The sequence below is a fragment of the Acanthochromis polyacanthus genome, chromosome 24, assembly GCF_021347895.1.
Source record: "Acanthochromis polyacanthus isolate Apoly-LR-REF ecotype Palm Island chromosome 24, KAUST_Apoly_ChrSc, whole genome shotgun sequence".
In the NCBI taxonomy this organism is placed as follows: domain Eukaryota; kingdom Metazoa; phylum Chordata; class Actinopteri; family Pomacentridae; genus Acanthochromis; species Acanthochromis polyacanthus.
In genome coordinates this window covers 5067671-5084280 of record NC_067136.1, presented here as the reverse complement: position 1 = coordinate 5084280, position 16610 = coordinate 5067671, and the positions used below count along the sequence as shown (strand labels likewise).

Genomic DNA, 16610 nt, shown 5'->3' with positions numbered 1-16610 from the left:
TATTATTAATTGCTTGCAGGTCCTGAACAAACCTCCATTCCTCCATTCTGGATGTTTTGGTTTCAGAATTGGTAATATAGGTGTATTACAGGGGCTGTATGTTTCCACTAACACCCCTTGGTCTAAAAGGGACTGAATTACACCCTCTATGCCTGTAATTGCTCTTTGTGGTAAATTGTACTGCCTGAAAAAGGCAGAACTGCATTGGATTTCAGTGTAACCACATGAGGTGGAGCAGTGGGCACACGTCCCACATGATTCTTGTGTTTGACCCAGAGGTCACTAGGTACCTCAGATAATTCAGAGGAAGGTCCCTATGACTCAGTGAAAGGCACTTGTTGTAATACAAACAAACTCTCAGGGAGAGTGATAGGCTGTGGTAGCCTAAACAAAAACACATCATCTCCCAAGGATCTTACACCAGCTGTCAGAGGACTGACGACAGTCTGAACGTTGTATCTACTTATCAGTGCTGTTAGTTGTTTTCCATCCGCCCCTGTCAACACAGCGACCTTGATGTGGGGCAGAGTGTCTTCACCTTTATACAGAATTTTCTGAGCTTCTGTCAATTTATTGATTTATTAAAATAATAATAAGAGAACACCTGACACAACATGAAAAGATAATTTTAAGTTCAGCTGTTCTTTTTTTATTGTTACTGTAACTTTTATTTACTCACAGTTTCTTTGTTGGTGAATCTGAGGCTGTTTCTAAATGTTTATAATAAATCTGCTGCCATTTACAGCAAGCAGACAAACAACAGAACACAGATTGCTGGAATGTTTTTGAATTCATATTGTTGCTTGTTAGATGTTATTTCCCAAAGTCCAGCAATAAAGAAAATCACTATATTTGAAGTACAAAGAATACTAGCATGTAATTTACAGAGAAGGTCTCTGCCCATCAACCCAGAGGTGTTCCTGCAGAAATTAGAAAGGAATGTTGAACATCTGTTCTTGCTACTGAAACTGAAATTTGTTCAGAAAATGGTTCTGTGTGAGTTGTGGGAATACAAACAATATCTGCTGATACAGCAGAAAGTGTTGCACCACTGTTAATCAATACTTCAATTTTAGTACCATCTACTTCAACTGGCATAGTCGGACTTTCAGACGGAGAATTAGAGATCCTGATGTTTACAGATTGGAGAGTAGGTTCTGAAACTGTTTCTGCCTCCTGTGGCCTTCCTAGCCACTGGGGAGGAGCCGGCCAAGGTCTCTGCTGCAGACTTTTTACAGGTTGAAAACGACAAAAATAACAACACTAATTTATTTCTTGGACAACAAAATTATGAAAGCATTATTATATTTCTCCCAACAGACGTGTATAAAACTCACGTATGAGACAACGCGCATTTTAAAGAGAGAAAACTACAATTTTTATATATTTTTTTACATCAAAAGACACGCAAACCACATTCTCTCTCTTTTTTTTAAAATCACAACTGACTTCCAAAGCTTAGAAAAAGGAAAATATAATGCGACTTAAACCACTATATGAGCCAATATTTAAAAGGTAACCTATATTTGTAAAAGAAATAGAGTCAAACAGAAATCATAGGTTAAAATGTCATCCACTAATATATGTAGTTATATAAATATATGAATGTGTGTTTTACCCCAAATTAGAATATTATCAAAACTTAAACTACAAATTTGTAAACACAGCTATAGTCTTGGCCAGGGTTTTTTATTCGTGTAACTAAGTCAGAAATAAAAACGAGATTTATCTGTGACACTTATTTTGGGTTCTCAGCAGATTACTCTCTGTGAGCAATACTGTGACAGTAATAAGGAAGATGATACCTCAACAAATTTAACATGAAATTCACACATGAAAACTAGGAACGAATGTAGCCTCAAAGTTTGATTGAATTCTGACTTTTATATTTTGAGGAAGAGCACCAGTATTGATATTGACAAACCTGTCTTGGCTAAACCAGAACCTGGTCACTCATCTCTGAAGTGAGGAGTCATTAATCTGCAGTAATTTGATGGCATTTAAATCATTCAGTCGTATTCACACCGCTTGTCACTGCCCTTCTCAGGATCTCTTTCATCTGCGTAGTCAATCCAAATCTTCACACATTCACTCAAGTTATGCATGATCCCACTGTGGATCACCAAAGCGCTTTGATGCGGCAAAATCAAGCTTCTCTGAATCAAAAGAACCAACATATGGCCATTCCTCTTTAGTCCATTTACACATCTGAGAACTAAATGGTACAACATAACGCCAGCCCTTCACCCTTCCTGTTTCTCCAGCCGGAGTGTCCATAGGAAAGCACACGCGGTATGTTTCAGATTGAGGATCGTTTACAGGATCACTATGTGTGGATGCATCTGTTTTACTTTTAGATGTAGAAATGGATTTTTTCTGTGTGTTTTTGAAGCTTTGAGTGTCATCTATCTTGGACTGTGAAGCACCCATGGTTATCAGCACTCATGCACACACACACCAGCAAGAATGAAAACAAACAATAGATGGATACACATTCCTCTCAACTGCAGCTGAGCTCCTGTGAGTGTGATCATAGATGGAGTTTCCTCAAACTTAACGTGGATTTTCAAGTTTTGGATCTGAGTGTCATCGTATTGACTTTATAGGTCTGTGCATGACCTAGCTCAGGTACAATATTCCTGAGTCTTAAAACCCCGCCGAACCAAAGGCTGTACACCCCCTCAACCTAATGCACTACACTGCATCACACTTTACGCTTATAGGGTGTCCCCTAAGGTCGAGTCTACCCTTCCCCGAAAGGCGACCCAGGTATCCTACTCGATCCTACCTTTGTAGAATTTAGCACTGGTCAAAAAACCCCAAGTCCGAATCAGAAATTTAGCACTGGTCTGACACCCCTAAATTCGAAAAGACATCTAACTGAAATCCACATGCGTACTGCGCCGGACTTGCCTCGTGATTCGACTAGCATTTAATGTTCAAATTGCCTATCTGACGATCGCAGGTCTAAGATTACTTCTAAATTTGGTTAGAAAGTTTTAACAGGTACATAATCTCGACCAAACTCAGACATGGTAGGTTACAAAATTTATTAAAATTTGCACACTTACCAGTCTTTGTTGTGGGGAGATCCTGTTCATGACGCCAATTTGTGAGGGAATTTCTGCGATGTCAGGTGAGGAAACACCAGAGGCGAACTCAGGAACACTCAGATGACTGATGTAGAGAAAAATGCTTTACTGAATTCAGGAGAATTGACATAACAAGTGCATTGTCAGTATCAACTCTGAGGAGTCTCTCTGTCCTTGCAGGGTTTATAGTGTCTGAAAGGGAAAAGAGGCAGGATCTAACCTTGTTGTTGTTGCTATATCAGCAAATAGTTGTCTGTCTGAGCAGTTGGTGTGCTTCTGTGTGTCTCCAATTGGAGTCAAGGGATGACCTTCTGTATGTTGGTTCGAAATGACCTATTACCTACAATTTTTCCTTAACAGTGTCCTCTGCTTGTTTCACAGGGATGTTATCCAGGTGGAATAAACATAATTGGCTACTGTGCTTTGTCCCCCACAGGGCATGATCAGACATGCCTGAGCTTGTGCGAGCAAACTCTAACTTTTTCTTTTGTTGAGCTCATTTAGAACTGGGTGTATGGAGCCTAATTTAACAAACTATATATATATTTATGCAGCTGTAGAACAACTGATATCTAAATAATTGTGATTTCAATACAGAAATACCTTTTAACCCTGTAAAACTCCACTGCTGCAAAAATACAGCCTCTGTACATTATTGTTTAAAAATTATTTATAGAAACTTGTTGTTTTACTTAATTTTTTCTATATCATTTCTTCCTCACATGTGTATCTTTTTAAGTTTTCTTTATTTTTCGTGTGTGTGTGTGTGTGTGTGTGTGTGTGTGTGTGTGTGTGTGTGTGTGTGTGTGTGTGTGTGTGTGTGTGTGTGTGTGTGTGTGTGTGTGTGTGTGTGTGTGCGTTGCAGTGGGGGGATGGGTTTTATTTAATATTTTATTATTATTCATATTCCATAATTTTACCCCTCCCCCCCAGAATTTACTGATGAAGTTAGGTACATCCAGATCGGTCAGTCTCGGCTACGGTTGGCCGTTTAGGGCTCGTAGGCAGGCCAGAGTCACTTGATTGGTTGAAACGCGGTGTAAACATAAAGGAAAGACTTCAGTCGCCATTTTGAGTCCAAGAGCACATGGATCTCTGCAAGCTGAATACAATTATGGGCATAAATACAGTGATTATGAAACGCACGTGTGCACACACGGAGCTGAGCTATTTGTGGATTATTTACTTATTTCTAGACATGCTTTGGACAAAATATTATACTTGATAGTATTGTCTGGATGCCTAAGCTTGGATTCTGGCCGGTTTTTGTTGATTATTTTCATCGTTGACCCATAAAAGACCATCCAAAGGTGAGTTATGCCCTTTGTGTCCCTTTAAATTTTTGTTGTTTGTTGGAGAAATGTGTTTATATTATCCGCTGTGGTAATCACATCTGAAAGTGGTTTATACCGGCGGATTCATGAGACTCTAAGCTTTCTATGGGTGTATAGTGTTTGAATCATCGCGTTGGCAGTGTCGTTCTATTTCGAAAAATGCTTATGCAGATATTAAAACGGCCCGCCAGTGGGCCGGTGAACCTTAACAGGCTTGTGCCATTGCTTCCATGCTACATTCTAAGTGAATATAGGTTCCTACAATTCAGCTACAATTGCCAGGTATATTTCTGTATGGTGTTTCAAATTTGTGCTCCATGTGCCCCCTTTAAACTTTGATCACCTGCCCCTTCAAAGGCTTCTGCACTGCCCTGCTATCTAATGTAGTAAAATCAGGAACATCTGGAACATCTCAGAGTGATGCTGAGGAACTAGTCCATGCATTTAGAACTTCTAGGCTGGACTACTGTGGTTCCTGATGAGCAGGGGGTCCCAATAATTCTCCTAGAAACCTCCAGCCAGAGTTCTGACAGGAACCAGGAACAGAGATCAGAGTTGTCCTGTTAGCTTCTCTTCATGGTTCCCTGTAAAATCCAGGATAGAATCTAAAATCCTTCTTCTAACATCTAAACTCTGAATGAGCAGCTCCATCGTAACTAAAAAACCTGATTGGTCCAGATGATCCTATCAGAACCTGGACTTCTCAGACTGCAGCTTTACTGCTGGTTCCAGAGGTTCCAGAAGCAGAATCTTCAGTTATCAGCTCCTCTGTGGTGGAACCAGCTCCCAGTTTGGTTCTGGAGGCAGACAGCCTCTCTAAGATCAGGACTAGAACGTTCCTCTGAGCTGATAGTTAGAGCTCCTCAGGATCAGATGATCTGTTCCTTAGTTCTGCTGCTGTACAGTTTTTATTAGTTATATTTATTGCTGTTCTCCATCTGCTATCCTGCCACTACCACACTACACCTCCTGCTATCCTCCCTCATCTCCGCTCTCCTTTCCTGAGTCTGGATCTGTCTTCTTCTCCTACCTATCAGGATTTTTTTGCAGTCCATTGCTCCGTCACTCACAGAGAATCCAAAGACCGATGTGGATTGTATGGTTCTCTGTTCTGTCTATAATCATCAGGTCTGTTCCTCACTGTGCTGAGGACTGTGATTGATAAACACAGTATGCTAGGAATCTGCTCTATATAAATAAAAACGAACTGAACTGAATTAATGCTGTAAGAAAACTATTATATAATAAACCAGCTGATTATTGATGTATCAGTGTATTGATCATTGATGGTATCAGGGTATTGATTATTAATGTATCGGTGTATTGATTATTGATGGTATCAGTGTATTGATTATTGATGGTTTCAGGGCATTAATCAGGTCTTGTTGTGCTGAGCAGACTCCAGTCAGACTCTCTGCCTGGTAACAGCTGATGCTGCATCACATGACCCTGTTCTGGTTTTTACAGCAGCTTTCAGTCCCACTGAGTCAGTGTTGGTCAAAGAGTGAACTCAGGAACATGGCTTCATCCTCTGTCAGCTTCTGGATCCTCCTCATCACCGTCTGCAGCACAGGTAGGACCCACACTCTGATCTATACTCTGATCAATAGTCTGATCAATGCTATGATCAATAGTCTGATCAATGCTCTGATCAATGCTCTGATTTATAGTCTGATCTATACTATTGATCAATACTATTGATCAATACTCTGATCAATGATCTGATCAATAGTCTGACCAATGCTCTGATCAATGCTCTGATCTATACTCTGATCAATGATATGATCAATACACTGATCAATGCTCTGATCAATGCTCTGATCAATGCTCTGATCAATACTCTGATCAATACTCTGATCTATAGTCTGATCTATACTCTGATCTATACTCTGATCAATGCTCTGATCAATGCTCTGATCAATGCTCTGATCAATAGTCTGATCAATAGTCTGATCAATGATATGCTCGATACTCTGATCAATAGTCTGATCAATAGTTGGATCAATACTCTGATCAATAGTCTGATCTTTAATTCTGTGTTTCTTTCTTCAGATGGATTCGTGTATTTTCAAACATACTGGTGTGACTTTAACTCCACTGAGCTGAACGACATCGAGTACACTGCGTCTTATTATTACCAGAAGTTGGAGTTCACCAGGTTCAGCAGCAGTTTGGGTAAATATGTTGGATACACTGACTACGGAGTGAAGAACGCAGAAGCATGGAACAATAATCCTGCATATCTCAACCAGGCGAGAGCTCAGAAGGAGACGTACTGCCAACCCAACATTGTTATTGACTACAGCAACATTCTGTCTAAATCAGGTGAGTTGATCCTGACTGTGACTCAAACTGATCAGTTCTTCATCAATAATCAATGATCAATAATGTTATCCATCAGAATAAACAGACTGAATCTGAACTTTAATGGAGGTTAAGGTCTCCATCTGGTGGTCAGACTCTGGTACTACACCTTTGATCTGATTGATATTATTATTATTATTATTATTATTATTATTATTGTTAGTCTGATTCATGATTATGGTTAGCTTCTATTTAGGTTTTTTGACGATGGATGGATTTATGTTTGTGTTGTGTTTAAATGTGAATTTAGCTCCAGTAGAAAATGTAATGTCAGCTTCAGGATCTACCAGGACGAAGTGTTCTCTGTGTTCCAGCTAAACCCTACGTACATCTGTACTCCACGACGCCCCCCTCTGGTCGTCATCCATCCATGCTGGTCTGCAGCATCTACAAGTTCTACCCCAAATACATCAAAGTGAGCTGGTTCAGAGACGGGAAGGAGGTCACCTCAGATGTTACCTCCACCGAGGAGATGGAGAACGGGGACTGGTACTACCAGATCCACTCACACCTGGAGTACACACCCAGGTAAGTCCAGGACCAGATCCACTCTAGGGCTGGGCGATATGGCCAAAAAATAAAATCTCGATTTTTTTTTTTTTTTTTTTTTTTTTTTTTTAATTTTTTTTTAGTCATCTTGGACAATTCCAATTTTAATGGATTTTTGTTGTTTCTTTGCGGTCTGTCTGCTATGACTAGTGCTAGCCATAGGGTTGCCACCTTTCAGAAACGAGAATAAAGGACACCCACCACGACTCCTCAGGGCCACAGTTCAGTAAAGTTGAAAAGACATTCACAGATTCAGACTTCCGGCAGTGATTCTGTTAACGCTACAGTGTATCAGAGTGAGATTATTGAATATTTGTGTCTTTCTTCGCTGTTGCAGCAGTTTTGCAATTTGCAGCCGGTCCCTGTTCACAGCCGGCTGCTCATAGACACCAATGTTATTTCTGCAACTTGAAAGACAGCTACTTTTGATAAAACTGGGCTTGTAGCACAACATCTGCCTTACAACGATGGGAAAGAGGCATCGTTTATGTTTTGACAACATATATCTAATGAGTTATTGATGCTGGAAGTCTGAATCTGTGAATATCTTTCCAACTTTACCAAACCTGGGGCCACAACCACCCAAGGAGTGGTTTATTTAATTTAGAAAACAGCATTTAGTCATACCTAAAGCTTTAAGTGCTTTATTAACACAAAACTAAGAGTTCTGTGTTGTTTTATGATCACAGGTTCTGTCTAAAAAGATGTGGCATCATTTTAAACAGTGAAACCAAACTAATAAATGTAATGACCAACCAGTGTGGAATACTGGATTCTGCACAAACTGAATGCACAATACTGGACAAAGAAATCCTCTACAGATATTTTTCCATCTAAATCTTATCTTAACACAGTTAATGTATGAACTTATTTATGTGTGTCTGAATGTATTTATTGACTTATTTATTTAGTACCGATAACATATCAGAGTTCTGAGTGAGTTTTTCTTTAGATAGGAAAAGGGCATTTATTGATCACATACAGGCTATTAAATAAATGATATTTAAAATACTATTAAACACCTTATGTATTTATTGAGTCAGTAAAATCCTGTAGAGTCTACGGCCACATCTGTCTGACTATAATCATCCTCTGGTAAATTCACAACCATGTGCTGATGTCTCTTACCAAAGGGACTTCAGGAGATGATTAGATGATGATAAACTGTGACCTGCTGGTTGGTTGTCTCTGTTCTCATGTTTCTTACATGTTGGTCTCCTGATGCTGCCTTACTTCAGTCTATGAGCAACAGAAAACACCGTTTGCCCTGTACCTATTGCCAGGGTTCCAGTCTTCCAGTCTGTGCTTTTGAAAACGTTTTTGCTTCTTTGGTGGTGGAGTTTTGGGTGTAGACATTTTTAAACACGTGGGAGCAGCAGCGTCTGTAACCAGGAAACCCGCGGCAGAACCGGCAAACAGACCTGCTGGACCTCACATCGGATCTTCGCTACATGGGTCTAAGGAAGATGAAACTGGCTGCCCTTAATATTTCCTGTGTTTTATTTTGTTTATTATGCACTTTTGATGCCTGTGTGACAGACGTGTGTGGGACATTTATGAAAATACGCAACAATTAGCGTCCCGCATTGAATCAATACGGGAAAAGCGCCCGCAGCTACGGGAGTGCAGCATAGGGTTGCCACCCGTTCCTTAAAATACGGAATCGTCTTTTATTTGACTAATAATTGTAGCGTCCCGTATGGGAGACGCCAGTGTTTACAAACAGTGACGTCACGAAGTCACGTGATTACCGCGCTGGTTGGCAAGAGGAACTAGAGGAACAATGGCTGATGATAACAATGCGAACTATCCTTCCGTGAAATTGTCCGATTATGCTCAATCCTTATCACCTGAGGCCCGACAAATATACGTGAGTAAGCTGAGATATCAGGGAAGCAGTGAAACCTTGCCAGATCCCTACAATTTGAAGACTGGGTGGGTTGACGATCCTTCATTGTGGCCGGACATTTCCTTCACCGACATTTATTTTTACTTGATTGACACCGCTGGGCAGTTCACCCACCCAAAAATATATAATGAGTTTGAGTTTATTTCGAGCTTTTACAAGGTAAAGTTTATACATGTTGTGAACAGTACTTTGGCAGTTTTTCTACTATTTCAAGATGTTTTGATACAATTTCTTTGATCCTCATAAACATATCAAACATGTCATACAAAAAGAAAAAAATGAAAAAAAAGAAACCCCACACAAGAAAACCCACACAAAAAAGAAAAACAAAAGCTCGAAAGGGAGTGGGGAGAAGTAAAACTTATTAAGCTCCCACCCCCTTTACACCAATATTTACAAGCTGCATGCAATATGTCTTTTCTCGGATACTTCATCATTCTGTGCGTTGGAATAATATAAATATACAATTATACATTTACATCTACCCATATCTATTTATACAACCTTATATACTTGTCTACCTATGCAACATACGCTCATAGCTCTTTCTGTACACCTATTTACACATACACATATATATATATATATATATATATATATATATATCTACACGTACAGACAGACCCATAATATATCTAGGTATATGTGTATATCCTGTATACATACATACCTTTTAGATGATACATTGTAATGACTAAACAATAACATACAGAATAATTGTTGTTCTAGTTTTACATTCATAAGATAAACCATTGAGGTCAGTAGAATGGCCGCTCCAGACAATCTCCCCATGCCAGGGCCACGGCGAATCGGTAGTCCGAGAGCACCACACGGCGGCTGAGCGACAGCACACAAGAGCCCCTTCTTCCCATGCTGCAGCCATCCCAAATGTGACGTGTATAATTTTGTACACTTTTTTTCTATAATTATTAGGTCCTTGCCTTGTACAAAACGAGCCATGACAACTGTGTGTGTCCAAGCTCCCTCTGCTGGTCAAGGAGATTCCCTGGTTCATCCCTTCCTTACACTGAACGAGCCATAACAGCTGTGTGTGTCATAACTCCCTCTGTAGGTCAGGGAGATGCCAATAACAATCCCTTCCTTGTGCAGTATGAGCCTTAACAGCTTTGTGTCACTGCTCCCTCTGTTCATCAGGGAGTTCTCATTGTAATTTTCTTTAGTTTGCGTGTTATTTTATTTTTATTTTAATTTTGATAACTCCAGCACGTCAGTTAGGAGCCCCTGAATCAGCAGCCCGCCACAGAATCGTACCCCGGCCCACCGACCACCACCGCCCCGACAGTAGGAGCCAGGCGAGAGCAAACACACCACCGACCACTAGCATTTTCATAATTTCCATCATTTTCCGACTTATCTACAGTATGGATACTCATATAATACAATGATAATTGTCTATGACACAACTCTTAACAATAATATAATGGTATAATGTTCACTATACAGAGACCATACTAAATGAAAATAAAAATACTACATCCAATGTTAACAATGGACTGTGTTAATAAGTATCATCATTTACCATCTATGTAATATTATTGCTATTACCATCATGAATATGTTTAATACCATATAACCCTCAATTATTTCCACCCAACAATACTCAATAGATATATAGATATATACAATCACATACTTATTGTTATTCATAATAAAATAATAAAATTCATAATTCCTGGTAATATATATGTTGACAAGAAAAGAAAAGAAAAAAAATATATATAATAATAATATTCTCAATATGTTATTATAAAGGTTTATGTATTTCTTTATACCTACATATTCTTCATAGCAGTTGAATACTTCAGTCACCAATATCATCATTTATTTTCCTCTTTCATATACTGTGTCCATAACATCAGTTTGTACCGTGATTTGAACTTATGGATTGTCTTGCATTGCTTTAGTTCATTATCCAAATTGTTCCATAGTTTGACCCCACACACACTAACACACCAGCTTCTCCTGGTGGTTTTCACCGCAGGAAGTTTAAATTTACTATATCCCCTTAATGTATACCCAGAGTTCCTCAAAATAAATAATCGTTGTATGTTCTGTGGAAGATTGAATTTACTGGCATTCAAACATAAGAGAGCCGTTTTGAGCCTAACCAAGTCCATTAATTTTAAAATCTTACATTGCAAAAACAGTCTGTCTGTGTGCTCAAAATAAGCTACTTTGTTAATAACTCTTATCGCTCGCTTCTGAAGTATACAAAGGGGATGCAGTAAAGTCTTGTAGTTGTTTCCCCAGATCTCAATTCCATATGTCAAGTATGGGAGAACTAAGGCACAGTATAGTACATGTAGTGCCTTATACTCTAGAATTAATTTTACTTTATTAATAATTAATATACTTTTAGAAACTTTTGACTGTGTGTATCTGATATGAGGTTTCCAGCTAAGTTTTTCATCCATGATGATACCCAAGAATTTCATCTCCGGTACCCTCTCAATTCTACTGCCCTCTATATATACTGGTAAATCTAAGGTTATATTATGATTCCCAAAAAGCATGATTTTGGTTTTGCTTGTGTTTAATGATAGTTTGTTTACATTCATCCAATCTTTTAGTTTGTTTAATTCTGTATTTAAATTGGTGATGAGATCATTGTAATCATCATTAGAGTAAAAAATGTTTGTATCATCTGCGAACAATATCAATTTTAGTAGGTCTGAGACTTTGAAAATATCGTTTATATACAAGTTAAATAATTTTGGTCCCAATATTGATCCCTGGGGCACGCCGCAAGCAATATTCAACAATCCAGAAGCCTTGGTACCCATTGATACAAACTGCTGTCTTTCAGTTAAATAGCTATTAAGCCAGTTCAGCGCCACTCCTCTAATTCTGTACGTTTCAAGTTTTCTTCGAAGTATGGAATGATCCAGTGTATCGAAAGCTTTTTGTAGGTCTACAAAAACTCCCACTGCATATTTCCGTGATTTAATTCATAATTATGAATTAAAAATAATATATCTTCTGTTAATCTTCAACAAGATGTCAAAGAAACGTCACAACATTGCTGTATTTTTTGTCTGCAGTATGGCTTCTATGTAACAGTAACAGACCCACAGCATTGGTGATCGAAAATAGGACAATTCTAAAAAACGATGGCTAGACGCATACAGAAACAAATATGGTTACAAATAGGAGGCTGCTGGCTTAAGGAGATGTTATTGAATATGCTTCATTCGACTTTAGTATAGTTTCATCGCCTAAAAAGCGATCGGTAACACATGACAACACTGAACCAAACCGAAAGTGGAGAGATCGCTTCACGCGAAGGATGCGACACTAAATCAATATCTTTTGGTAAATAAGCTCAAAATTGGACGTACTAAACATGCTAAACTGTTGAATAGTTTACCTGAAGAAAAGTGGGAGCCACAAACACGATCTCTGCTGCTTTCCTGTTGATGGCTGAAGCCACCGCCATCTTCTCTCTCCTGACATCGGTATTCGGTGAAATTCCAAGCCTGATCCCTTCTCAAAACGCTTCGTACAACCAACAACTACACACGCTATTACCATTGTGGTAAATACATGTGCAATTTCATTCATGAAAAGCGATAACTTTACGCATTTGTTTCAAACCCGATACCGTTCTCGTAGCAAGCCGTTATGTTACTGCCGGTTCTTGCCAACCAGTAGCGGTCTTGTACCACGTGACCATAACAAATGACGACATGCTGGCGTCTCCCATAGATCCTATACCGCACTCCCGTAGCTGCAGCACTCTTCCCATTCTTTAGGATGCCTCTGCCGGAGGTGCTGAAAGATGTTAGCTGTGCTGCTACTCTTCGTTTTCACAGTACTTTCGCAAACCTTGCACATGACTGTAGTTTGCTCTGTGTCAGTCTGGTCAAAGCCGAACCACTTCCATATAATCGATGTAACATGAGGCCCTTTTCTCGCGACCAACTCTTCGTCTGCTGTTCTGTCCGCCATGACGGGGGTGTGAGTGTTTTGGCGGAAGGAGAGCTCTAGAGATAGTAAGAGTTGCGACACTCATGCTCTTGCAGCGGGGGGGTCACGTGGTTCATGTAAGCCTGAATAGTTCCAAACAGGCAGCGCTGTCATTTCCTTCTATGGGACTGAGAGCGGCGATTTCACGGTAAAAAAGGAATAAAATCACACCTCCAAGTACTTGTTTGATTATTAATTCATTGGAGTATGTATGTAAATGTCAGTTTTACATTTTGAGCCGTAAGGTGACATATTAAAGACACTTTTGGGGTTTTGGAGGGAATGTTTCACATTCGTGTTAGCATGGAAAATCGACTTTTACACAGAAATGTAAGATGATTGAAGATGTTAATTTTTGCCCAGCTGGATTATTGTATTTCCAGACAATGTCTATATTTCTCTGATTCACTTACCCGTAGTCTGGGAGTTATTGAAAAGCAGAGTAACAACAGTCCATTCAGCAGATAGTGTCCAGCCACTGTGCACAGGCCATCGCTGTGGCACAGGTTGCAACTAACAAGGATCGCTGCTGCTTCCAGAAGATGACAGCATCCCACTTTTTTCACTCACATGTTTTCCAATCCTATTATCTGGCATTTCAGATCCAACAAATGAATAAATGAATTCTGTCAGTTGTGTTCAAATTTTAAGGTGTCAGGGGGTGCACAATTAAATCAAACGTCAGCAGAGAAGATTTGTTTCTTTTGTTTTATCTTTTTTCACCACTCTTTTAGTGATGTTCTGTCAGTGTGAAAAAGGCGTGGGAGAAATAAAGGACGCATGTGGAACTCACATCAATATGTTGTTTCCTCCTCCATTTCAACGTTGCACTTCCTGAAAAAGTTGTCCAGAGTGAGCATCGATGCAGACTCGCTATTTAAGGGCTGAACAGTCCACTCTCCCTCCGCACTACGCGGTTTGGGACGGCCCTTAATATGGAGGACCCTCCACGGGAACGCGCAAACAGAGGAGTAGTGTGTAGGGATAGTGTGTAGGGATAGTGTGTAGGGGGCGGTTTGGGATGCAGCCTATCTCTAGGGCTCTGGGCGGAAGGAGATGAGAGGCGGAAGCAAACGCCAGTGCACAAGCCGTGAAAGGCAGAAGAATAATCTGTATTATATATTTAAGCTCACCTCGATTTTACGATTTCACAAATTTTCAAATCATCAGGTTTTAAAAATGCGAATTAATCGAATTAATTCGTTTTATCGCCCAGCCCTAATCCACTCACACCTGGAGTACACACCCAGGTAAAACCAGGACCAGGTCTAGATCCAGGTCCAGGTTGATGGATCAGTGATGGTGTTTGTGTTGCTGCAGGTCTGGAGAGAAGATCTCCTGTGTGGTGGAACACGCCAGCCTGAAAGACCCTCTGAGAACCGACTGGGGTAAAGACCTGTCTGTCTGTCTGTCTATCTCTAACCTGTTTGTCTGTCTCTAACCTGTCTCTCTGTCTGTCCTCAGATCCGTCCATGCCTGAGTCTGAGAGGAACAAGATCGCTATCGGAGCCTCAGGACTGGTTCTGGGTCTGGTCTTATCTCTGGCTGGATTCATCTACTACAAGAGGAAGGCCCGAGGTCAGACCAGTTTATACCAGTTCAGACCAGTTTAAACCAGTTTATTGATGTCAGTATGTGTTGTTGACCTTCTCTTTGTCTCTTCTGTTTCCAGGACGTACTCTGGTTCCAACCACTAACTGAGGACGGATCCTGGTCCTAGTTCTGGTCCTGTTTGTCAGATGGGATAATATTGAGTTTCTGCTTTAACCTGCTTCCTGTTTTCAGCAGACAGACAATTAGATTAGATAAAGACTTTATTAATCAGTTCCATCAGAATCCACACAGAAAGATTGAGAGTCTGGACTGTTCTAGACCTGATCCAGGACTGGACCTCTGATGCTTAGCTGGTCTTAGACCAGTTCCAGGTCCTGGTTCTACTGGTCCTGGTCCAGGTTCTGGTTCTGCTGCTTCTTGTATCTGCTTCTAAATCATGTAATCAGGACTTTGATTCTGCTGCAGCTCGTCTGATTCACATTCTGACATTTTTACTGGATGTTTAATAAACTGTTTCCAACTCTGCTCTGTCAGTCAGCTGCTTTTTACCTGGACGGACACGGACAGGTGTGTTCAGGTCACTGACCCTACACCCAGCACCACATTACACCTGTTTAGACCAGTTTAATACCAGCCTGTACCAGTCTATACTAGTTTATAACAGTTTAAAGCCAAGGAAAAACCACTTTATACCAACCTATATTGGTTTATACCAGTTTAACATTCATTTAATCACAATTAAATTCCGTTCATACCAGTTTACACCAGTATAAAGGAGCAGCTAGAGTGTGACCAGTCAGATTCCAGTCAGAACCTGGTTGTTCTGGTTGATCCACTGATCCAGAGTCTGATGATAGAAAGTCATTCCAGATGTTACACTGCCACCTACAGGCTGAACTCTGCAGCAGATTTTACAAGAAACTGAAACATCCCAGAGTTTCTGATCTTCATCTGAACCTCATCAGTCTATTGATCAGAGACACACCTGGACTAGAGACACCCACTCTGAAGGAGAGACGAGAGACGACACCAAGACTCTGACTCCTCTTAAACGTCATCTGAACATAAAATTACAGCTTCCACGAGTTTAAATCAACTAGTAATGGTTATTTTATGGATATTTAAAAGGAAAAAATATGTATTCAGGACAGAAAATTGTTAAGTATTTCAAATAATTTTACTGTTATTTTACTGTAATTATCAGCTTTGTTAGCTCACACTAGCTGATGCTAAAACTGTCTATGAGCTCAAAATGTATTAAAACAAAGCTTAAAGCCAGACTTTAACCAGAATAGAACTAGCATTTAAACTCAGAATAACACTGGACTAATAATCATCTGAAAATCCTGATTTAAACTGGATCAAATTTTAAAATCAAACTTCAAACTCTGATAAAAGGGGTATAAACAGACACAGCACTACAACATAAACAATACACTGGATTAACACTGAAAATATAAATTTAAACTGGATAAAACAAATAATCTGAAACTGTCATTTTGTGGAATAAAACCCAACTTTAAACTGGTGGAAACTGAATTAAAACTCAGTCGATACCAGAAAAAAAAATCAGATTTAAACTGGATTCACATTCAGAGTAAAATGGGAATAAAACAGTTGTACATTGGATTAAAACTCTGACCAACACTGGACATAAAATCCTATTTAACCTGGATTAAAACTCCGATCTAAACTGCATTTTTCTTCATATTTAAACTCAATAAAAACTTTTGAATTCCACTGGAATCCATATTTAATATTATAGAGGTTACAAAAAAATGATTTACACCAGAAATAAGCCTGACTTAACCTCCAGATTAA

At 39.6% G+C, this 16610-nt stretch overlaps 1 protein-coding gene across 1 annotated transcript; it reads left to right on the top strand.

Moving 5' to 3' along the window:
• The first annotated feature begins 5864 nt into the window (after positions 1-5864).
• LOC110946372 (H-2 class II histocompatibility antigen, E-S beta chain-like) lies at positions 5865-15314 on the top strand. The gene is made up of 6 exons (XM_051944401.1): positions 5865-5999; positions 6479-6751; positions 7105-7318; positions 14556-14623; positions 14700-14813; positions 14908-15314. The coding sequence occupies exons 1-6, from the start codon at positions 5870-5872 to the stop codon at positions 14934-14936; spliced, it is 828 nt and encodes a 275-aa protein (XP_051800361.1). The 5' UTR covers positions 5865-5869; the 3' UTR covers positions 14937-15314.
• Positions 15315-16610: the final 1296 nt, after the last annotated feature.

Bases quoted from the DNA above. Each gene is read 5' to 3' on its own strand.
- LOC110946372 (XM_051944401.1), top strand. From the start codon at position 5,870: ATGACCCTGTTCTGGTTTTTACAGCAGCTTTCAGTCCCACTGAGTCAG. The intron at 6,000-6,478 runs GTAGGACCCACA...TTCTTTCTTCAG, and splicing joins CATCACCGTCTGCAGCACAG to ATGGATTCGTGTATTTTCAA. The intron at 14,624-14,699 runs GTAAAGACCTGT...GTCTGTCCTCAG, and splicing joins CCCTCTGAGAACCGACTGGG to ATCCGTCCATGCCTGAGTCT.